The 24335-nt window shown below is 39.1% G+C and overlaps 1 protein-coding gene across 2 annotated transcripts in view; it reads left to right on the top strand.

Moving 5' to 3' along the window:
* The window catches only part of gnao1 (G protein subunit alpha o1), a 151484-nt gene that overhangs the window by 89402 nt on the left and 37747 nt on the right, over positions 1 to 24335 (top strand). For both annotated transcript variants that reach the window (XM_062961609.1, XM_062961610.1), the window contains exon 4: positions 23212 to 23372. In XM_062961609.1, coding sequence (XP_062817679.1) covers positions 23212 to 23372 — 161 coding nt within the window. The remainder of the gene's footprint in view (positions 1 to 23211; positions 23373 to 24335) is intronic.

The raw sequence follows: 24335 nt of genomic DNA on the forward strand, positions 1-24335 counted from the left end.
TATAAGCCAACCAGGACCCTCACCCGAGTATAATCCAAGGGGGGCTTTTCAGTCTTAAAAAAGGGCTGAAAAAGTAGGCTTATACTCGAGTATACACAGTAATCATCTGCGCTTCTTCAATATCAGTTTGAAACTGCATTAAATCAGGGGTCCCCAAACTAAGGCCCGGGGGCTGGATGCGGCCCTCCGAGGTCATTGACCTGGCCCCCGCCCTCAGTTTTATAATATAATATTTTTATATCAGTTTTAATAATATATTGTATATACATATAATATTGATAATAATATTATGTTATCCAATATAATACTAATAATAATACCATATAATAATATTAATTAAATGTTATATATTACATATTATATAATAGTATAGTGGTATAGTTCAATATAATATATAATGCTAATATTGTGCTATGCTAATAATATAATATATTGTATGTACATACAGCTGCTTTGAGTCCCCTTCGGGGTGAGAAGGGTGGGATATAAATGTAGTAAATAAATGCAGTAAATAAAGAATTGATTTTAGACTTAGGCTCGGCCAAAGTCTGAAATGACTTGAAGGCACACAACAACAATCCTAATTAACTTGACTATCTCATTGGCTAGAAGCAGGCCCACACTTTCCATTGAAATCCTGATAGGTTTATGTTGGTTAAAATTGTTTTCATTTTTAAATATTGTATTGTTCTTTTGTTGTTGTTGTTGTTGCACTACAAATAAGACATGTGCAATATGCATAGGAATTTGTTTGTATTTTTTTTCCAAATGATAATTCGGCCCCTCAACAGTCTGAAGGATAGTGGTCCGGCCCTCTGCTTCAAAAGTTTGAGGAGCCCTGCATTAAATGATCAGTGTAGATGTGCCCTGTTCCTTTCTTTTTCAACGGTGCCTCTTGGAGCACAGACTCGAGGGAGCAGCGTGTCTCCGTCCTTAGAGCTGGAATTCCATCTTGGCACATGAAGTCCTTTGCCACCCTGGTCTCTTTTATTCATTCAGAGTCGCTCTGCTTTCTCTCATCCACTGTGATTGGCAAGTGAGGCCAGCACTTGGCAGAGCTGCTCGTTTCCATCTGGAAGCACGAAAGAAGACAAGAGTGATGCTGGAAGGAACAAGGGGACATGGCTTTGCCCTTTCTCTGGCCCCTGTTATTCAATTCCCTGGCTCTCCAGTAAAAGAAGGCAGGGGCATTTGCGGCCTTCCAGGCTAATGGGTGGCCATGGTTGCTATGGAACCAGCACTTGTGAGATGGAGCAGCTTCCAATAATGCTTCCCATCTTCTGGAGAAAGGTACCAGCTCAAGAGAAAGGGAGGGGAACAGGTCCTTTGTTACTTTGACTCATACAAAGAGCTTATCTATATATATAAAATGATAAAGTTGTTTGCGCAGTGACTATAACAACAAAACTAAACATCCCAGAAATACGAAATTTGGCAACACAATGCAAAAGGCTTGCCTCCAGGTTACAACAACACAACCACACCACAAAACCACAATCCAGACCCACAAAACTCACAACAACGCATCATGCGATAACAACACAACTAAACTCCCCAGAAATACAAAACTTGGCAACACAATGCAAAAGCCTTGCCTCCCAGTTGCAACAACACAACCACACGACAAAACCACAATCCGGACCCATAAAACTCACAACAACGCATCGTGACTATAACAACAAAACTAAACATCCCAGAAATACGAAATTTGGCAACACAATGCAAAAGGCTTGCCTCCAGGTTACAACAACACAGCCACACCACAAAACCACACAGGACCCACAAAACTCACAACAACGCATCGTGACTATAACAACACAACTAAACGCCCCAGAAATACGAAACTTGGCAACACAACGCAAAAGCCTTCCCTCCAGGTTGTAACAACAGAACCACACCACAAAACCACAATCCGGACCCACAAAACTCACAACAATGCATCATGACTATAACAACACAACTAAACGTCCCGGAAATACGAAACTTGGCACACAACTAAACACCCCAGAAATATAAAACTTGACAACACAATGCAAAAACCTTGCCTCCCGGTTGTAACAACACAACCACACCACAAAACCACAATCCGGACCCACAAAACTCACAACAATGCATCGTGACTATAACAACACAACTAAATGTCCCAGAAATACGAAACTTGGCACACAACTAAATGCCCCAGACATACAAAACTTGGCAACACTACACAAAAGCCTTTTCTCCTGGTTGTAACAACACAACCACACCACAAAACCACAATCCGGACCCACAAAACTCACAACAACGCATTGTGACTATAACAAATACAAAATTTGACAACACAACTCATCCACCTCCCCAATCCCTACATTCACACTTGGCCTCCAAAAAAACAATTACAATAATAACAATGACAACAATAACAGCAATAAGAATCAACACCATCACAGGCAAGAAACAGCCAGGCACTGAGGCTGAGAGGCCAGTCAGTGCTACACTGGGCCTCCAAAAAATACAGTAGCATCTAACTTATCCAACCTTCATGACCACTACAACAACAATAATAATAAACACCTACACAGGCAAAACAAAAAAAGACTATTGTACCACAATAAAAATATAAACTGCACTCAGCAGAATCAGACATTACAACTAACAACAAACCAAAGACAACAGGGATCTCAAGCAATTATCAATCAACACAAAAATTGAAGAAGGTAACAGACTTCAAATACTACTACTAATGTGAGTATAAAGAAGGTGGAGGTCACAGCATCAATACAACCTAATGTAAACTGACCAACACCACCAGACTCAGACACAGCAACGCGTGGCCGGGCACAGCTAGTCTATATATATAAAAGAGTGATGGCATCAGGGCAGCGGACAAAACAACAAAACTACAGGCCCCCCAACCTCGAAATTTGACAACACAACCCATAATTCACGGCTCTAGGTTGATACAACAAAATGAAAAGAAAAATAAAGTCCTAATTACAGGGAGAGGAATAATAATTTTTATCCAATTGCTGCCAGTTAGAAGGCTAAGCTCCACCCACCTGGTCTCCTAGCAACTCACTCAGCCCAGGGGACAGGCACAGTTAGGCCTCACTTATGCATATTAAACATAAAGACATTCATACAACAGACATTGAATACCACCACTACCTCAACAATTTCTCACCAACACCACCAGACAACGCCACAGCAATGCGTGGCCGGGCACAGCTAGTTGTCTATATGAAGCTAATATGATATAAGCAGAGGCAAAGCTATATATGCAAAAGTCTACTATTTTCTGGCTTATGGTCCTTCAAAGTCACAAGAAGAGGCAAGTAAGAAATAAAATTATTATTATTATTATTATTATTATTATTATTATTATTATTGACACAACAACATTGTATGACACAGCAAACAAGATACAGTAGAGTCTCACTTATCCAACATAAACGGGCCGGCAGAACGTTGGATAAATGAATATGTTGGATAATAAGGAGGCATTAAGGAAAAGCCTATTAAACATCAAATTAGGTTATGATTTTACAAATTAAGCACCGAAACATCATGTTATACAACAAATTTGACAGAAAAAGTAGTTCAATACGCAGTAATGCTATGTAGTAATTACTGTATTTATAAATTTAGCAACAAAATATTACAATGTTTTGAAAACATTGACTACAAAAATGCATTGGATAATCCAGAACGTTGGATAAGCGAGTGTTGGATAAGTGAGACTCTACTGTATATATGTTGGATTTCGTATCCCAAAATCACAAGTTGAACACTTCCCAAGTGTCTAGGACTGTGTGATGTATTTTCGGATGATGCGCGCAGATCCCAGTAGGGTGGCCTTTTGCAGTTGGCAGATCGTAATTTTGTCAATGTCTATTATTATTATTATTATTATTATTATTATTATTATTATCATTTGTGATTTGCTGTGGCATCGGCAGTATTGAGCGGAGAAAATGGAAGATCTATATTATTGATCCATGGCAGTTAAAACAGCATCGAGCTGCATTAATTCTACTGTTTCCACACATCCCTTAGAGAGGCCCATAAATGCTTTGAGGAAAGGATATTTTTTTGGAGCATGAGTGAGCGAAACCATGGATATTGATTCTGTGGATAAACGGGTCCCACTACATTGTCTTTGTTTCCCATCAGAAGAGATAGAGCCAAGCTGTCTCCTGCTTCGAAGATTTCACATTCAAGGGCAGGTTGTTATTATGCTTGGATGTTTGGTTGTGCATTTAAGTAAATCATATCTAATTTGCCAAATGGTCACTGTTGAATGTTTTTATGTTGAGTGTTTTTATATTGTGGAATGATATTTTAAATTGTAAGTTGCTCGGAGCACTCTGGTGGAGAGCGACTAATTAAGAAATAAAGTGAAGTGAAGTGAAGAAAACCTAGCTGCCTACTCTCTGGGGGCATCCTTGGTTGGGAGGTGTTAGCTGGCCCTGATTGTTTCCTGTCTGGATTTCCCCTGTTTTCAGAGTGTTGTTCTTTATTTAGGCTTTTCCTTAATTCCTCCTTATTATCCAACATTTTCACTTATCTAACACTTTTATTTTTCAGTGATTGGTTTTGGGGAGGAGGCGCCAAAATTCTGTTCGCCTACACTTGAAAATTATCTTGGGCCGGCGCTATGTGCGTTTCCTATGAAGGCCTCACTGTGTGGTTTTGTGAGCGCATCTTGTCTCGATTGGCTTCCCTGTTGCCAATTAGGCCTTTCCTTAATTCCTCCTTATTATCCAACATTTTCGCTTATCCAATGCTTTTATTTTTCAGTGATTGGTTTGTGGAGGGGGGCACCAAAATTCTGTTCGCCTACACTTGAAAATTACCTTGGGCCGGCCCTGTGTGCGTTTCCTATGAAGGCCTCGCTGTGTGGTTTTGTGAGCGCATCTTGGCTCGATTGGCTTTCCTGTTGCCAACGCATAGCCTGGTGCCTCTCCCTTTCCCATCGCTGCTGTCGTCTCGGCATCACTCTCTTCCTTTTCCATAGGCTGCCTCTATCCTCATGCCTTTTTTGCAGCTAGGAGACACGGCGTTGCCTTGGAAACAAAGCCCTTTCGGTGACTGGAGGCTGGGGAGCGCTAGGCATGCGCCATCCCGGATGCTCCCTCTCCGCTGAATCTTCTCCTTTCTCTTGTTATTAACTAGACAAAGATTCAGTGGGCTTAGATTGCTAATGCAGGGAGGAGATGGAGAAACACAGGCTGCTCTTCCCTATATTATTCCAGCAAAGGCAATTTCCCCCTCTGGCACAGCCTTGGCAGCGCATCTCTGGCACACCGTCTACGGGAAAATGTTCTCTCGAAAACAGGGAGTGGAAAAGGGAGGAGACAGAAGAGAGAAAGCAGAGGCAGCTGTGTGCAAGCTGAGCAGAGAGAAGGCCAAGCGAGAAAGAGCACTCGGTCATCCAAAATCGAGGGCCGTCGTCTCCAAAACCAGCCAGATTCTCCTGACATTTCAGGGAAAATATCCCACCAATATCCCGGTGGCACAGTGGGTTAAACTGCTGAGCTGCTGAACTTACTGACTGAAAAGTGTGAATGTTGCAGTTGGTCACCTTGATTAGCATTGAATGGCCTTTCAGCTTCAAAGTCTGCATAGGTTCCAATGAATCATTTGGGCCACATAATTGTGCCTCTGTTTGTAGTCTGTCTGTGCGATTTTCCTACAGCAGCTGAGGATATGATCCATGGTTTCGTCGGTTTCCTTGCAGAGTCTGCATTTTGGGTCATCAGCTGATTTTTCAATCTTGGCCTGAATGGCCTTTGCCCTGATGTCTTGCTCCTGGGCTGCAAGGATCAGGCCTTCTGTCTCCTTCTTCAGGGTCCCATTCGTGAGCCAGAGCCAGGTCTTCTCCTTATCAGCTTTTCCTTCAATTTTGTCAAGGAACTTTCCATGCAATGTTTTGTTGTTCCAGCTGTCAGCTCTAGTTTGTAGTGCGGTTTTCTTGTACTGATTTTTTGTCTGCTGTGCTTTGAGGAGTTTCTGATTTTTGACTTCAATCAAAGCAGGTTCTTCACTTTGCTTTACATCTTCTGCCAGGGCATGTTCTTCTTCTTTGACTGCTTGTTTGACTTGTAAGAGTCCTCTGCCCCTTGATCTTTTAGGCAGATATAGCTGGTCAATATCATCATCATCATCATCATCATCATCATCATCATCATTATTATTATTGCTACTACTATGGGAGCCCCAGTGGAGCAGTTGGTTAAACCGCTGAGCTGCTGAACTTGCTGACCAAAAGACTTTGATAAGTGAAAGAGTTTTTAGCATGACAAATCCAGGGCAGCTGAAAAGACGGGCCTTTATTTAATCATATTTATGAACTTTATATTCCGCCTTCCCATTGAAAATACTGCTGAGGGTGAAGATGCAGAGAAAGCCTCCTCGTTTCTTGAAACTGCAACCTGGATGATAACTGCAGTTAAATCCAACTCCATTCCGATAATTTCTAGGACACGCTTGTCACCCCGGGAAGCCGTGCAGTGTTGGAACGCGGTAATTAGTTGCTCTGAGTGCGAAGGTGGGGACTTAATTCCCAAACTGTAATTAATGTTGCAGATTTGTCAGCGCACAGCGGGGCTCTGGACATCCTCCGTGGGCTAAAACGGACGGCCCTTTGGAAGGCCTCGCCATCATCCTTAACAAATTGTTCCTCTATTGTTCCTTGGTGTTAACTCATCCCCAAGTTTGCACTGAACACAAATATGCATATTTACCGTAGATACTCGAGTATAAGCCGACCCAAATATTAGCCAAGGCACCTAATTTTACCGCAAGAAAACTGGGACAACATTGACTCAAGTATAAGCCAAGAGCAGTAAATTCCAGAAATAAAAATAGATAACCAATAAAATTACATTAATCAAGGCATCAGTAGGTTAAATGGTTTTAATATTTACATAAAACTCTAATTTAAGACAAGACTGTCCAACTCTGATTAAATCATCATTCTCACCTTCTTCAATGTAAATGCCCTTATGTATCCTTTTAATAATAATAGAGTAACATATTAATTGTAATAACGATATCAGAGTGAAATAATAAATGTATTATTAATCATAAGTGTAATAGTAACAATAATAATAAAGCAAAATAATAAATGTAATAATACCAATAATAGGGAAAAATAATAAATGTACCGTATATACTCGAGTATAAGCCAACCAGGACCCTCACCCGAGTATAAGCTGAAGAGGGCTTTTTCAGTCCTAAAAAAAGGGCTGAAAAACTTGGTTTATACTCGAGTATATACAGTACTTTAGTTGTTGTCGGAGTATGACGGCGTTCCAAGTATAGTGTCTCGGTGTTGGATACGTTGAGCCTACATAAACGTAAATACGTACAACCTATTCTTGACCTACATGTTGAGGACATCAGTTTCCAGAGGGAAGGTGGTCCCAGTCAGGGTTGGCTTGACATACCTTCCTCTTGACATGTTTCTTCCTTTCCACACACTGGTGGCAGTTTTATGGTGTCATAAATTTAGTTAAATTAGTCTCCCCACATAGTGGTACCTAAATTTCCTACTTGATAGATGCAACTATATTTCAGGTTGCTTAGGTCAGCAACGTGCAGGGGCTATTTTTTATTTTAATTGTCGGGTGCTCACTCCGACACAGGCTGGCCTCGAACTCATGACCTCTTGGTCATAGTGATTTATTGCAGCTGGCTACTAACCAGCCTGCACCACAGCCCAGCCCCTTGCTTGTGCTTGCTTATAACCTTCAATAAACAGCTTGTTTGCTTATATTCTGGGGCTCCAGTGTGGTTTTGAGGTGCCTACGCAGCCTAGGGGTGCAACAATCTACGAGGGTTATCCAGAAAGTAGATTACGTTTTGGAATTAAAAATGAACAAAGTATAACAGAAAACATTTACCATATGCAGTTGAAAGCCACACCCAAATACCACTTCTCAACATAGTCGCCATTCAAATCTAAGCATTTACCATAGCGATGAATGAGCTTGGCAACTCCTTCCCCACAAAACTCTGCCGCTTGCGTCCTCAAACAGCCGGTCACCCAAAACGTCACCAAAACGCTGCGTTGAGGATGCAAGCGGCAGAGTTTTGTGGGGAAGGAGTTGCCAAGCTCATTCATCGCTATGAGAAGTGCCTAGATTTGAATGGCGAATATGTTGAGAAGTGGTATTTGGGTGTGGCTTTCAACTGCATGTGGTAAATGTTTTCTCCTATACTTTTTGAGGATGCAAGCAGCAGAGTTTTGTGGGGAAGGAGTTGCCAAGCTCCTTCATTGCTATGAGAAGTGCCTAGATTTGAATGGCGAATATGTTGAGAAGTGGTATTTGGGTGTGGCTTTCAACTGCATATGGTAAATGTTTTCTCCTATACTTTTTGAGGACGCAAGTGGCAGAGTTTTGTGGGGAAGGAGTTGCCAAGCTCCTTCATCGCTGTGTGAAGTGCCTAGATTTGAATGGCAACTATGTTGAGAAGTGGTATTTGGGTGTGGCTTTCAACTGCATATGGTAAATGTTTTCTCCTATACTTTTTGAGGACGCAAGTGGCAGAGTTTTGTGGGGAAGGAGTTGCCAAGCTCCTTCATCGCTGTGTGAAGTGCCTAGATTTGAATGGCAACTATGTTGAGAAGTGGTATTTGGGTGTGGCTTTCAACTGCATATGGTAAATGTTTTCTCCTATATACTTTGTTCATTTTTAATTCCAAAACGTAATCTACTTCCTGGATAGCCCTCGTATTTCCCTGGTGGACATTATACATGTGTGGCGCACCGACGAGATTCCAGACCAGGATAAATCACTCTTGGTTGCATTTGTCCATCGCCTCTTTGGGAGAAGAGAAACCGTGGCTTGCGTCCAAACGTCGGCCATTGAGTCGAGCGGATTGGCCCACTTGTTGACTCGCTATTCAACAGTTGGTTCAATCGGTCGACTGTTGAGCCAAAGGGAGAAAATTCCAACGAGGAGAAAGGGAACGGGGGACGGTTGCACACCATTCATTGCACCTCCTGGTTCGGCCTCTCGCTCCTCCATCCCTTGAGTGGCCACTTGTGTATTTTTAGCTCTTTCTCTCTCTCGTCGGAAATGCCATTCATTCATTAAACAAAACCCCGGTGGCATGGGAACAGCGAGGATGGAGATGTGTGTGTGTCCCCGTCCTCGTCCCCTCCCCATTTGGTTCCATTTAATTGTGCATTTCGGTGCAGATGGCAAGGCATGGCGGGAGGCTCCGAGTGGCGAGAGGGATTGGACAAGAAGAGGAATAATATTATCAAGATATTCTTCAGGCTGGATTGCCAAGTCCTACCTGCTGGGCCCCAGAGGGGGAGGAAAGAGCCGAAGGTCACTCACAGTTTGAGACGAGTCCTGGAGAGCAAGGAGAGAAAAGGACACCGTCTTTGCTCGGCCTCTTAATTGCTCGTTAAATCGGCTAACGAATGCCAATGCCGGGCCCGCTGCCCTTTCCTCCTTGTGTCTTGTGCCCATAAGGAGCACCGAAAACCATTTCCATTCCCTCGAAGACATGTTTTCCAACCCCAAGTTGCGGAAAGCGTCAAATAAAAATCACATACCGTATATACTCGAGTATAAGCCGACCCGAATATAAGCCGAGGCACTTAATTTTACCACAAAAAACTTTGGATAACTTATTAACCCGAGTATAAACCAAGGGTGGGAAATGAAGCCGCTGCTGGTAAATTTCAAAATAAAATAAAAATAGATACCAATAAAATTACATTAATCGAGGCATCGATAGGTTAAATCAGGGGTCTCCAAACTAAGGCCTGGGGGCCACATGCGGCCCTCCAAGGTCATTTACCTGGCCCCCGCCCTCAGTTTTATAATAAAATATATTGTATAATAATATAATGCAATACAATATACAGTAGAGTCTCACTTATCCAACATAAACGGGCCAGCAGAACGTTGGATAAGCGAATATGTTGGATAATAAGGAGAGATTAAGAAAAAGCCTATTAAACATCAAATTAGGTTATGATTTTACAAATTACGCACCAAAACATCATGTTATGCAACAAATTTGACAGAAAACGTAGTTCATTACACATTAATGCAATGTAGTAATTACTGTATTTACAAATTTAGCACCAAAATATCACGATGTTTTGAAAACATTGACTACAAAAATGCGTTGGATAATCCAGAACGTTGGATAAGCGAATGTTGGATAAGTGAGACTCTACTGTAACACTAATAATAATACCATATAATAGTATTCATTATATATTACTAATAATATTACAGTATAGTGGTATAGTTCAATATAGTAATATATAATGCTAATATTGTGTTATGCTAATAATATAATATATTGTATGTACATATAATTTGTAAGCCACTCTGAGTCCCCGTTGGGGTGAGAAGGGTGTGATACAAATGTAGTAAGTAAATATAGTAAATAAATAAATAATAAATAAATAAAATTTAGACTTAGGCTTTCCCATAGTCTGAAATGACTTGAAGGCACACAACAACAACAACAACAACAACAACAACAACAATCCTAATTAACTTGACTATCTCATTGGCCTGAAGCAGGCCCACACTTCCCATTGAAATCCTGATAAATGTATGTTGGTTAAAATTGTTTTTATTTTTAAATATTGTATTACTCTTTCATTGTTCTTCTTGTTGTTGTTTTTGCACTACAAATAAGACATGTGCAGTGTGCATCGGAATTGGTTTGTTTTTTTTTTCTTCAAATGATAATTTGGCCCATTAACAGTCTGAAGGATTGTGGACTGGCCCACTGCTTAAAAAGTTTGGGTACCCCTGGGTTAAATAATGTATATACAGTAACGTCTCACTTATCCAGGACTTGCTTATCCAACGTTCTGGATTATCCAACGCATTTTTGTAGTCAATGTTTTCAATACATCGTGATATTTTGGTGCTAAATTCGTAAATACAGTAATTACTACATAGCATTACTGTGTATTGAACTACAGTAGAGTCTCGCTTATCCAACGTAAACGGGCCGGCAGAACGTTGGATAAGCAAATATGTTGGATAATAAGGAGAGATTAAGGAAAAGCCTATTAAACATTAAATTAGGTTATGATTTTACATATTAAGCACCAAAACATCATGTTTTACAACAAATCGACAGAAAAAGCAGTTCGATACATGATAATGTTATGTAGTAATTACTGTATTTACAAATTTAGCAACAAAACATTGCAATGTATTGAAAACATTGACTACAAAAACCTGGCTACTAAAAAGCAAACTGTGTTGGATGAGCAAAGATTGGATAAGCGAGACTCTACTGTATATGTATATGTGTGTATGTATATATACACACACACACACACACACAAACATACATATATATATACATATACATATACACACACATATACATGCAGTAGAGTCTCGCTTATCCAACCTTCGCTAATCCAACGTGTGTGTATGTGTATATAAGCACACACACACACACACACACACACAAACATGCATACATATACATACAGATACACTAGAGTCTCACTTATCCAACATAAACGGGCCGGCAGAACGTTGGATAAGCGAATATGTTGGATAATAAGGAGAGATTAAGGAAAAGCTTATTAAACATTAAATTAGGTTATGATTTTACAAATTAAGCACCAAAACATCATGTTAGACAACAAATTTGACAGAAAAAGTAGTTCAATACACAATAATCTCATGTAGTAATTACTGTATTTATGAATTTAGCACCAAAATGTCATGTGTTGAAAACATTGACTACAAAAATGCGTTGGATAATCCAGAACGTAGGATAAGCGAGTCTTGGATAAGTGAGACTCTACTGTACCAATAAAATTACATTAATCGAGGCATCGATAGGTTAAATAATGTATATACAGTAGAGTCTCACTTATCCAACACTTGAGTATAAGCCGACCCGAATATAAGCCGAGGCACCTAATTTTACCACAAAAAAACTGGGAAAATATTGACTCCAGTATAAGCAGAGATACCAATAAAATTATATTAATTGAGGCCTCAGTAGTTTAAATGTTTTTGAATCTTTACATCAAATTGTAATTTAAGATATGACTGTCCAACTCTGATTAAATCATTATTTTCATCTTCTTCAATGTAAATGTGCTTATGTATCCTTTTAATAATCATAGAGTGAAATAATACATGTAATAATAATAATAATGATAATAAATGAAGTAAAATAATAAATGTTGTAATAGAGTAAAATAATAAATGTACAGTAGAGTCTCGCTTATCCAACATTCTGGATTATCCAACGCATTTTTGTAGTCAATGTTTTCAATACATCATGATATTTTGGTGCTAAATTCGTAAATAGAGTAATTACTACGCAGCATTACTGCCTATTGAACTACTTTTTCTGTCAAATTTGTTGTATAACATGATGTTTTGGTGCTTAATTTGTAAAATCATAACCTAATTTGTTTAATAGGCTTCTCCTTAATCCCTCCTTATTATCCAACATATTCGCTTATCCAACGTTCAGCCGGCCCGTTTATGTTGGATAAGTGAGACTCTACTGTATTAATAATAATAAAATAGAGTAAAATAAATGTAAAAGTAACAACAATAATAGAGTAAAATAAATGTAAAAGTAACAACAATAATAGAGTAAAATAAATGTAAAAGTAACAACAATAATAGAGTAAAATAAATGTAAAAGTAACAACAATAATAGAGTAAAATAATAAATATAATAATAATAATTAATAGAGTAAAATAAGAAATGTAACAATACCAAAAATAATAGAGAAAAATAATAAATATACCATACTTGAGTATAAACCGACCTGAATATAAGCCCACCGGGACCCTCACCCAAGTATAAGCCAAGGAGGTTTTTTTTTTTCAGTCCTAAAAAAGGGCTGAAAAACTAGGCTTATACTCGAGTATATACAGTACATTAAACAGAGATTAAACATAAGACATGAATCTAAAATTCATGATTAAAACCTAGATCATGTTGTCCCTGTAAGCTTCACAGGAACCTAACCCGAGGATAAAAATGAAACAGCTTGGAAATGGGTGAAAATTAAAATTGGAAAGTGATGTGATGGCTGGATGGGCATCTGTCGGGGTGGCTTTGATTGTGCCTTTCCTGTACGGAAGAAGGGTTTGGACTAGATGCCACCTTTCTCCCTTTTGGCTTTTGGTTCCCTTGCCTGAGAACATTCATATATCTCGATGGCCGAGATATAAGGATCTAGTGGAAAAGAAGGAAGGAGAATGGAAACTGAAGACACAGCAAGAGATGAACAAAATAGATAAGAATATATCCTGGTTCCAGTATTGGCAAGTAAAAGAAAAATTTACAAAGGATAAAAGTTTAGGATTCGCAGAGAAGGAAACGTTTTGGGACAAAATAATGACATCAGGAAAGAAAATAATAACCAAGATTTACAAAAAACTATTGGAGTGGGACACAGAAAAGGAAAATACAAAGAAATACCAAGAAAAATGGTCTAAAAATATAGGAAGAGAAATAAGAAAAGAGGAATGGGAGGAAATTTGGAGAAAGAAAATGAAATATACAGGTGCAACTGACTTAAAGGAAAACTGGATAAAGAGGGCACACAGATGGTACTGGACGCCAAAGAAATTAGGAAAATGTTACAAAAATATAAATACGAAATGTTGGAAATGTGGAGAAAGAGAAGGATCGCTATTCCACATGTGGTGGACATGTAAGGAAGCGGAAAAATACTGGGGGAGAATGAGGAAAAAACTACAAGAAATGCTAGAAATAAGAATACCATTAAAACCAGAGATCTTCCTATTAGGAATAACTGATCAAAAAATTGAAAAAAATAAAGATAAACTTCTATTCCTAATGACCACAGCAGCAAGGATATGCTTTGCAAAGAGATGGAAAGGAAAACAAATTCCAGAAGAGGAAGAATGGATAATAAGAATTATGGAAATAAGAAATATGGATAGACTCACGTATCTAATATCAAAAAATAAAGGAGAAGCAATAAGAGAGACAGACTGGAGTCAAATCACCACCTATTTGAACAAGGAATATGGAAAAATAGAACAAGGAGGAAAAAAAGAAAGATAAAGACACCAATAAAAGGACAATAGAAGAGGACAGGAGAACGTAGAAGAAAGAGAAGAAAATTAAGTAAGGGGAAAGGCAGGACCCCCAAGGAAGATGATCGGAAGTCACTCAGGATTTTAAATTTATTTATTTTTTTTGGTGTCTCCCTGTGGGCCCCCTATGTGTCTATCCCTACCCTCCCCCATCCTAATCCCTAACCATGAAACCCAGTATAGGATTTTAATATGTATACAAAACTCAATAAAGATTATTTTTTTAAAAAAAAAGAACATTCAAGGAATGGAAAGGAGATGATATCCAAACTTTGTTTTGGGGACATTTTCTGCTGATTTGCCGAGTTCCCGAAATAATGCTGTGTCTTGGCACATTGGCTCTGCATCTGTCCCCAGACTGAGGATGTCTCCATCACTCTTCCAGCTTCCGTTTCTGCTTTGTCATCACTGCCCATTGACGTCCTTCCTATCGCCTTGTATCACAAATCAGATACAGGACAAAGGGATAAAAGGTCCTTTCTTTCCATATTGTTGCTGTTGTGTGTTGGCATTAACTTGGGGCAACCCTATGAAAGAGGGACCTTGCCAAACCCTGGCCTTGCATAGATCTTGCAAACTCAGGCTTCCTTGATTAAATAAATTGGTTTGCAACATGGTCTTTTTCTTCATTGCAGTTTCAGAATGGCATTGAAGCGCATTGGGTTTGTTTGCTTAACCCAGGGGTCCCCAAACTAAGGCCCAGGGACCGGATGCGGCCCTCCGAGGTCATTTACCTGGCCCCCGCCCTCAGTTTTATAATATAATATATTGTATATACATATAATATTGACAATATTATAATGTAACTAGATGTGCCCGGCCACGCGTTGCTGTGGCAAAGTGGTGGTGGTATCGGTTAAAACTTGTTGTGGAATTTTTATTTGACGTTATTTGTATTTTTTAAAATTAATTTTATTGTCACTTATCTTTTTTATTTATTATATTTTATTATTTTGTTGTATTATTTTTAGTCATTTTGTTATAGTATTTTATTGTATTAATTATTTTAGTGTTTTTTATAATTTTTTATTGTATTATTTGTATTTATTTTTTATCATTATTTTATTAACACTGGGCTGAGTGGGTTGCTAGGAGACCAAGTGGGCGGAGCTTAGCCTTCTAACTGGCAGCAATTGGATAAAAACAATTATTCCTCTCCCTCTAATTAGGACTTTATTTTTCTTTTCTTTTTGTTGTATCAACCTAGAGGCATGGATGAGGGGTTGTGATGTCAATTTTCGAGGTTGTGGGGTGTTTACTTTTGTTGTTTTGTCCGCTGCCGTGATGCCATCACTCTTTTATATATATAGATACAATATAATACTAATAATAATACCATATAATAATATTAATTATATATTCTATATTACATATAATATTACTAATAATATTACAGTATAGTGGTATAGTTCAATATAGTAATATATAATACTAATATTGTGCTATGCTAATAATATAATATATTGTATGTACATATAATTTGTAAGCCACTCTGAGTCCCCTTTGGGGTGAGAAGGATGTGATACAAATGTAGTAAATAAATAATAAATAAATACATTTTAGAGTTAGGCTCGCCCAAAGTCTGAAATGACTTGAAGGCACACAACAACAACAACAACAACAATCCTAATTAACTTGACTAAATACATAATAATAAATAAATTTTAAACTTAGGCTCGCCCAAAGTCTGAAATGCCTTGAAGGCACACAACAACAACAACAACAACAATCCTAATTAACTTGACTAAATACATAATAATAAATAAATTTTAAACTTAGGCTCGCCCAAAGTCTGAAATGCCTTGAAGGCACACAACAACAACAACAACAACAACAATCCTAATTAACTTGACTAAATACATAATAATAAATAAATTTTAAACTTAGGCTCGCCCAAAGTCTGAAATGACTTGAAGGCACACAACAACAACAACAATCCTAATTAACTTGACTAAATACATAATAATAAATAAATTTTAAACTTAGGCTCGCCCAAAGTCTGAAATGACTTGAAGGCACACAACAACAACAACAATTCTAATTCACTTGACTATCTCATTGGCCAGAAGCAGGAGCACACTTCCCATTGAAATCCTGATAAATGTATGTTGGGTTAAAATTGTTTTTATTTTTAAATATTGTATTGTTCTTTCATTGTTCTTGTTGTTGTTTTTGCACTACAAATAAGACATGTGCAGTATGCATAGGAATTTGTTTGTACTTTTTTCCAAATGATAATTCGGCCCCTCAACAGTCTGAAAGATTGTGGACCGGCCCTCGGATTAAAAAGTTTGGGGATCCCTGGCTTAACCAATCGCAGATCCAGCTAACCATAGTTTTGCCTACCCCACATTTGACTACCGTGTTTCCCCGAAAATAAGACAGTGTCTTATATTAATTTTTGCTCCCAAAGATGCGCTAGGTCTTATTTTCAGGGGATGTCTTATTTTTCCATGAAGAATTCACATTTATTGTTGAACCAAAAAATGAACATTTATTATTTACTGTACAGTCGTTGTCACCACAAACCAGCATGACCAGACAAACTGTGAATCCTATCAAGAATTTCTTGTTACTACCATTATTTCCATGTACAACACACTATGGTACGTACATTTATCGATCCTGCATTCTCTGGTGTTCTAAACAAAAACTTTGCTAGGTCTTACTTTCGGGGGAGGCCTTATATTTAGTAATTCAGCAAAACCTCTACTAGGTCTTATTTTCTGGGGATGTCTTATTTTAGGGGAAACAGGGTAGTTTGTTTGCCAGAAAATCATGGGGGACCTTGTCAAAGGCCTTACTGAAATCCAAATATACTTATGCTCAGATGCAACTTTTACATATATAGTGGCTTCTAAAATTGCCAAGATTTCCAAGTCAATACTCTAATCTTAAAACAATTTTTCATCCACTTTAAAGTTGCAATGGCACAACGGACTTTCTGGCCAATCTCTTGGAAACTGATTTGTGCTGGATTTAATTCTATTTTAATATTTATATCTTATATTTCCAACATTTCTATCCCGCCCTTCTCACCCAAAGGGACTCAGGTTTTAAAGTGCATTTTTTTTAATGTTGTGAGCCACTTTGGGTCTTGCTTAGGAGAGGAGAGCAAGTTAATAATAATAATAATAATAATATTAATAATAATAATATAAAAAACAACAACAACTCTGGTCTACTCTCTTAATAAGTTGTTGTTGTTGTTGTTGTTGTTGTTACCCTGTTCTCCTCTCTTAAATGAGACCCAAAGTGGCTCACAACATTAAAAACAATTCAATAATAATAATAATAATAATAATAATAATAATAATAATAATAAGTTTATTTATATCCCGCCTCCATCTCCCCCGAAGGGGACTCGGGGCGGCTCACAGAAATATCAAATAAAAACAAAAACAGTATACAATACATCAATAGACAAAAACATGCACCAATTATAAAATCTAAACATTAACCTATGAAATAAAAACACGCTTAATAAAAACAAGAATAACCCTGCTCTATTCTTTTCAATAATAATAATAATAATAATAATAATAATAATAATAATAATTTTATCATGCCAGAAGGGACTTGAGAACATACTGCAAGTCGCTTCTGGTGTGAGAGAATTGGCCGTCTACAGAGACGTTGCCCAGGGGACGACCTGATGTGTTACCATCCTGTGGTAGGCTTCTCTTATGTCCTTGCAAGCTAGAGCTAACAGATGGGAGCTCATCGCATTTTGCAGATTTGAGCAAGCAACCTTCAGGTCAGCAGTTCAGCTGGCACAAGGGTTTAACCCATTGCACCACTGTGACTCCATAATAATAGTAATATATTATTATTATTATTACCCTGCTCTCCTCTCTTAAATGAGATCAAGAGTGGCTCACGACATTAAAAATTCAATAATAATAAGAATAATAACCCTGCTCTAGTCTTGTGAATTATTATTATTATTATTATTATTATTATTATTATTATTATTATTTATTCCTAGAACAAGATGTTAAATATTTACTTCAAAAATCTTGAGTTTTTGGCTGCTCTGTGATCATTTTTTATGCTCAGAAGCAACCTTTACATATACCATGCCTTTTAAATGGCCCAAATTTCCAATATAATAATAATAATAACCCTGTTCTTCTCTTTTAAATGAGACCCAGAGTAGCTCATTACATTAAAAACAATGCAATAATAATAATAATAATAATAATAACAACAACAACAACAACAACAACCCTGCTCTAGTCTCTTAAATAATAATAATAATAATAATAATAATAATAATAATAATAATAATAATACTAGAACAAGATGTTAAATATTTACTTCAAAAATCTTGAGTTTTTGGCTGCTCTGTGATCATTTTTTATGCTCAGAAGCAACCTTTACATATACCATGCCTTTTAAAATGGCCCAGATTTCCAAGTGAATAACCGAATCTCCAGTCAAATAAAATGGGTTGCAATCCTACATCGTACTTACATAACATAAATGTAAATTCATGCACTAACATGTTGGTTGGTTGCACTATTTCCCTCGTTTGGTAAACGAATTTCATGTTTAGACTTGGTTCCCGTTCTCCGTGAAATCTCACTAAATACAAATACGCAAAGAAGGGTTAGGTACATGGGATATCAGTGTAGGCTCAATATATTCATTAATAATAGCTAACCATATGCCCCGAAATACATTTTCCTGGCAGTGACGTCTATAAAATACACACTCGTGTACGGCTACAGCAATAAAATCTTCTGGCCATAGGATGACAGATGGCGAATGTTTATCTTTCCATTGCCGAAGGTGTGAGTATTTTAGCAACAGTGAAGCAGGCAGGGTCCAAGCATGTGGCACATACATTCCAAGTCAAAGGGATGTCGTTTGAAAGAAAACGTGAGTCTACAAATGCTGAAGATATTTCAAAGACAAATTGTATGTGTTGTACTATATATCTAGTTTTTTTAAAAAAAGCATAGCTGTTAAGATGCTGACATCGTATGCCAGAATACAATACAATAATGGGTGCATCTGGTGTGCAAAACAATAATGGGTGCATTGGGCATATAATACAATAATGGGCACATCTGGCGTGCAATACAATCATGGGCACATCTGGTGTGCAATACAATAATGGGCGCATTTGGTGTGCAATACAATAATGGGCGCATCTGGTGTGCAATACAATAATGTGTGCATCTGGTGTGCAATACAATAGTGGACACATCTGGTGTGCAATACAATAATGGGCACATCTGGCGTACAATATAATAGTGGGCACATCTGGCATACAACACAATAATAGGCACATCTGGCATGCAATCCAATAATGGGCATATCTGACGTGCAATACAATAATGGGTGCATCTGACGTGCAATACAATAATAGGCACATCTGGCATGCAATACAATAATGGGCACATCTGGCGTGCAGTACAATAATGGGTGCATCTGGCATGCAATACAATAATGGGCATATCTGACGTGCAATACAATAATGGGTGCATCTGACGTGCAATACAATAACGGACACATCAGGCATATAATTCAATAATGGGCACATCTGGCGTGCAATACAATAATGGGCACATCTGGCATACAATATAATAGTGGGCACATCTGGCATACAACACAATAATAGGCACATCTAGCATGCAATACAATAATGGGCACATCTGCTGAGAAGCTGTGATGTCCTTGATGTGTGGCTGGAACCAGGGAGTGTCCAGACACAAGTGTTTGTGCATTGTTGATTGCGTTCAGTTCTGAGTAGAGAGTCGAGTTCTGTCTGCCTAGGTATTGAGTCAAGTCCTGTGTTCTTCCATTGTCTGCAAGCTCGTTTGTCTTGATTATTACTACTTACAGTAAAACTTTGTACTGTATATAGTTTTACTAACGTCTCTGGGTGCCTCATTCGTTTTACGTTCCACTGATTCCATCCAACTACTGCTGCGCTGCAAATTACTCTGACAATAATAATAATAATAAGAAGAAGAAGAAGAAGAAGAAGAAGAAGAAGTGTCAATAATAATAATAATAATAATAAATTTCTTGTGTCTAATATTATTATTATTATTATTATTATTATTATTATTATTATTATTATTATATTTCTTACCCGCCTCTCCTCATGGTTTGAGGTGGGTTTCAGCATAATTAAAGCACAAAAACATTGTAAAAATTCTATAAATGTATTTCTATAAGCTCATTGCCTTTCAATGTATTTCTATAAACTCCTTGCAACCAAATTACAGTAATGGCACCATAAATCACGTGGCATCCTCTGCTCGTCTTGGGAGGCGAGTGCCTCCGGGCCATTCCGAGTGAGTTGAGTTGGCCGTCCCTTCCAGCGCTGGGTTTTGTCGTTGGCCGTTTGTCCGAAGGAAACAAATTGATGCATTCTAGCAAACAGCTTCTTCAGCAGAGCTCCGGCGAGGTGCAAAGATCTTGCCAGGAAGAGAGGAAAAGCTGCAGTGATGCTGCAAGGGAGGAAAAGAGAGAAAGAAGAACAGGGAGGGAGAGAAAGAGAGATGCTGCAGTGTTGGAGCAACCATATAGGTGGGGAGGGGGAAGACTGACCTGAAAGGTGACCCATAGGCTATAGGGCTTGTAGGTGTATGGCATGGCACCCTTGAATTATCCCCAAAAAACCACCAAAGCCTTCAATGGGTTGCTGTGAGTTTTCTGGGCTGAATGGCCATGTTTGAGCAGTTGATCTTGCATCTCTTCTGATGTCTGTCGTAGAATACATACATAGCCATTTGCCAGTAGAGCAGAGTTTAGGTGGTTCAGTTCGCCTTGGAGGAGTTGGGGTTCGCAGATTCTGTTTGCACGGTCTGTCAGGGTGTTAATTGTGCTCCTTTTTTGACCTAGGTGATGGTTGGAGTTTTTATGTAGGTTTCTATCAGAGTATAGAATCATAGAATCATAGAATCATAGAATCATAGAATCATAGAATAGTAGAGTTGGAAGAGACCTCATGGGCCATCCAGTCCAACCCCCTGCTAAGAAGCAGGAAATCGCATTCAAAGCACCCCCGACAGATGGCCATCCAGCCTCTGCTTAAAAGCCTCCAAGGAAGGAGCCTCCACCACGGCCCCGGGGAGAGAGTTCCACTGCCGAACAGCCCTTCTCACAGTGAGGAAGTTCTTCCTGATGTTCAGGTGGAATCTCCTTTCCTGTAGTTTGAAGCCATTGTTCCGTGTCCTAGTCTGCAGGGCAGCAGAAAACAAGCTCCCTCCCTCCTCCCTATGACTTCCCTTCACGTATTTGTACATGGCTATCATGTCTCCTCTCCGCCTTCTCTTCTGCAGGCTAACATGCCCAGCTCTTTAAGCCGCTCCTCATAGGGCTTGTTCTCCAGACCCTTCATCATTTTAGTCGCCCTCCTCTGGACGCTTTCCAGCTTGTCAACATCTCCCTTCAACTGTGGTGCCCAAAATTGGACACAGTGTGATTCCAGGTGTGGTCTGACCAAGGCAGAATAGAAAGAGGGGGAGCATGACTTCCCTGGATCTAGACGCTATTCCCCTATTGATGAGGCCAGAATCCCATTGGCTTTTTTAGCTGCCGCATCACATTGTTGGCTCATGTTTAACTTCTTCCCCACAAGGACTCCAAGGTCTTTTTCGCACACACTGCTGTCAAGCCAGGCATCGTCCCCCATTCTGTATCTTTGATTTCCATTTTTTCTGCCAAAGTGAAGTATCTTGCATTTGTCCCTGTTGAACTTCATTTTGTTAGTTTTGGCCCATCTCTCTAGTCTGTCAAGATCGTTTTGAATTCTGCTCCTGTCTTCTGGAGTGTTGGCTCTCCCTCCCAGTTTGGTGTCGTCTGCAAACTTGATGATCGTGCCTTCTAACCCTTCGTCTAAGTCGTTAATAAAGATGTTGAACAGAACCGGGCCCAGGACGGAGCCCTGCGGCACTCCACTTGTCACTTCTTTCCATGATGAAGACGACGCATTGGTGAGCACCCTTTGGGTTCGTTCGCTTAGCCAGTTACAGATCCACCTAACCGTAGTTTTGTCTAGCCCACATTTTACTAGTTTGTTTGCCAGAAGGTCGTGGGGGACTTTGTCGAAGGCCTTACTGAAATCCAGGTACGCTACATCCACAGCATTCCCTGTATCGACCCAACTCGTAACTCTATCGAAAAAAGAGATCAGATTAGTCTGGCATGACTTGTTTTTGGTAAATCCGTGTTGACTATTAGCAATGACCGCATTTGTATGTAGGTTTGCCATAAACTACATGGCCCAATTGTCGATTTGTTTGCAGATGACTAGGACATCTAGAAATGGCAGTTTTCCTTCATTTTCTTTTTCCATGGGAAATTGAAACCTGGGGTTCCAGGCTCAACGATAAGTCCAGGATCACTCCCAAGTTGCTCTCTTCACTCTCCGAGGTGAAAGTGGCAGTTAAAACCATTTGTCTCAGCAGCAGGCTAGAGACAGTAGCCAATCAGAATCCTGGCTCCTGGCTGGCTCAGCCAATCAGCTGTCAACACATGCCTTTCCAGTCAACCCATTATATCATGGTGCCTTTTTACAAATCCTCACAAGAAGGAGCATGTGATGCAGCTCCTGCGCTTTTCCCTTTTATCCCACAGAAAAAATTGCTACATTTTGTTAATATTTCATTGATTTTTGTTTCAAAACAAACAAAAATCAATGAAATATTAACAAAATTTAGCAATTTTTCCCCCAGAATCCCAAGGGGTTTTTTTGCTTTGTTTCAATTCAGAGGGGCTCAATTTTGAATCGTAAGTACAGTTCGTTCGTATGAATTTGTAAGACTTACAAATTGCCCCCCCCCAAAAAAAAAATATTTTTTTTTTTGCACACCTCCAGGAGCTAGGCTTTGAGCTAGATTTAATGGAGCTCTCCAAGGTCCTGAACCTTATGCCTTGATAGCTTCGACACCATGGAGAGTTCCTTTAAAACAGACTGAATGGGCCAATTCACTGACATGGGAGCCACCATCGACCAACATAAAATGTGATGTCGTACATGAAAATAAATCCCTTACGTGCAAACACTTTAATCCGAGCAGCTGATTAAGAACCGAAGAGCTCTTTGCAGAGGACAGTCATGATTTATGCCTTTCTTCCCCTCCTTTTCTCTCTGCTTTTCAGGCCGATGCAAAGATGGTCTGCGACGTGGTCAGTCGGATGGAGGACACGGAGCCCTTCTCCCCGGAGCTCCTTGGGGCCATGATGAGACTCTGGGCGGATTCCGGCCTCCAGGAATGCTTCAACCGGTCCCGAGAATATCAGCTTAATGACTCTGCTCAATAGTGAGTATCAGAAAGAGGATCGGGAGAGGATCCTCGGATTTTCAATCCCTGGCGTTTCAAGTTAACAGTGTCCGTCAAACTTTGGGCTCTGAAGATGTTGGGATTCCTCGAAGCAGTATTTTGGGATAAACCTGCCCAAGTGTGCTTATAGAGGGACCTTAAGATCTTTTTGGTATCCATTTGTCCCCAATTCCCTGTTCATTGAAGAAAGTACATATACAAAGGGAAAAATCACCACAAGAAATAAGGAAGGAAAATCCACAGGTAATCAGAAAAGGTAGTCAATATTTAAAACCCCAACAAAGCTGGTGAGGAATGAAAAAAGACAATAATCCAAATGGTACAGGGAAACAAGAATCAAAACATGAACATCAACCCAGAAAAACCAAGTCTATAAGAACTTTTTAAAACATGAATCAAAAAAAATATGGGTGTAAACAGGAACTGGATCGCCGGGCCTTATCTTGGAGCCTCTGAGAAACTCTAGTTTGCTGGCTTTTCACACCCTGAGTTCTCAGGTCTAATCTATTCTCCCTTGAAAACTCCTGAGATTTCCGAATTCAGAGAGACACAGTTTTGGAGCACAAGACTCCTGACCTCAAGGTTGTGTTAAAAAACAAAGTATGGATTGTCCGTGTTGCAATCCCAGGCGATAGCAAAATTGATGAGAAACAACTGGAAAAGCTGACACAATATGAGGATTTAAAGATTGAACTGCAAAGACTCTTGCACAAGCCAGTCAAGGTGGTCCCAGTGGTGATTGGCACACTGGGTGCAGGGCCTAAAGACCTTGGCCTGCACTTGAAAACAATCGGTGCTGACAAAATTACCACCTGTCAGCTGCAAAAGGTCACCCTACTCGGATCTGCACGCATTATTTGCCGATACATCACACAGTCCTAGACACTTGGGAAGTGTCCAAGTGTGAATCAAGTGTGTTGATTCAATACAACAGCAAGCAGA

This window comes from Anolis carolinensis, unplaced genomic scaffold (assembly GCF_035594765.1).
Source record: "Anolis carolinensis isolate JA03-04 unplaced genomic scaffold, rAnoCar3.1.pri scaffold_9, whole genome shotgun sequence".
NCBI lineage: Eukaryota > Metazoa > Chordata > Lepidosauria > Squamata > Dactyloidae > Anolis > Anolis carolinensis.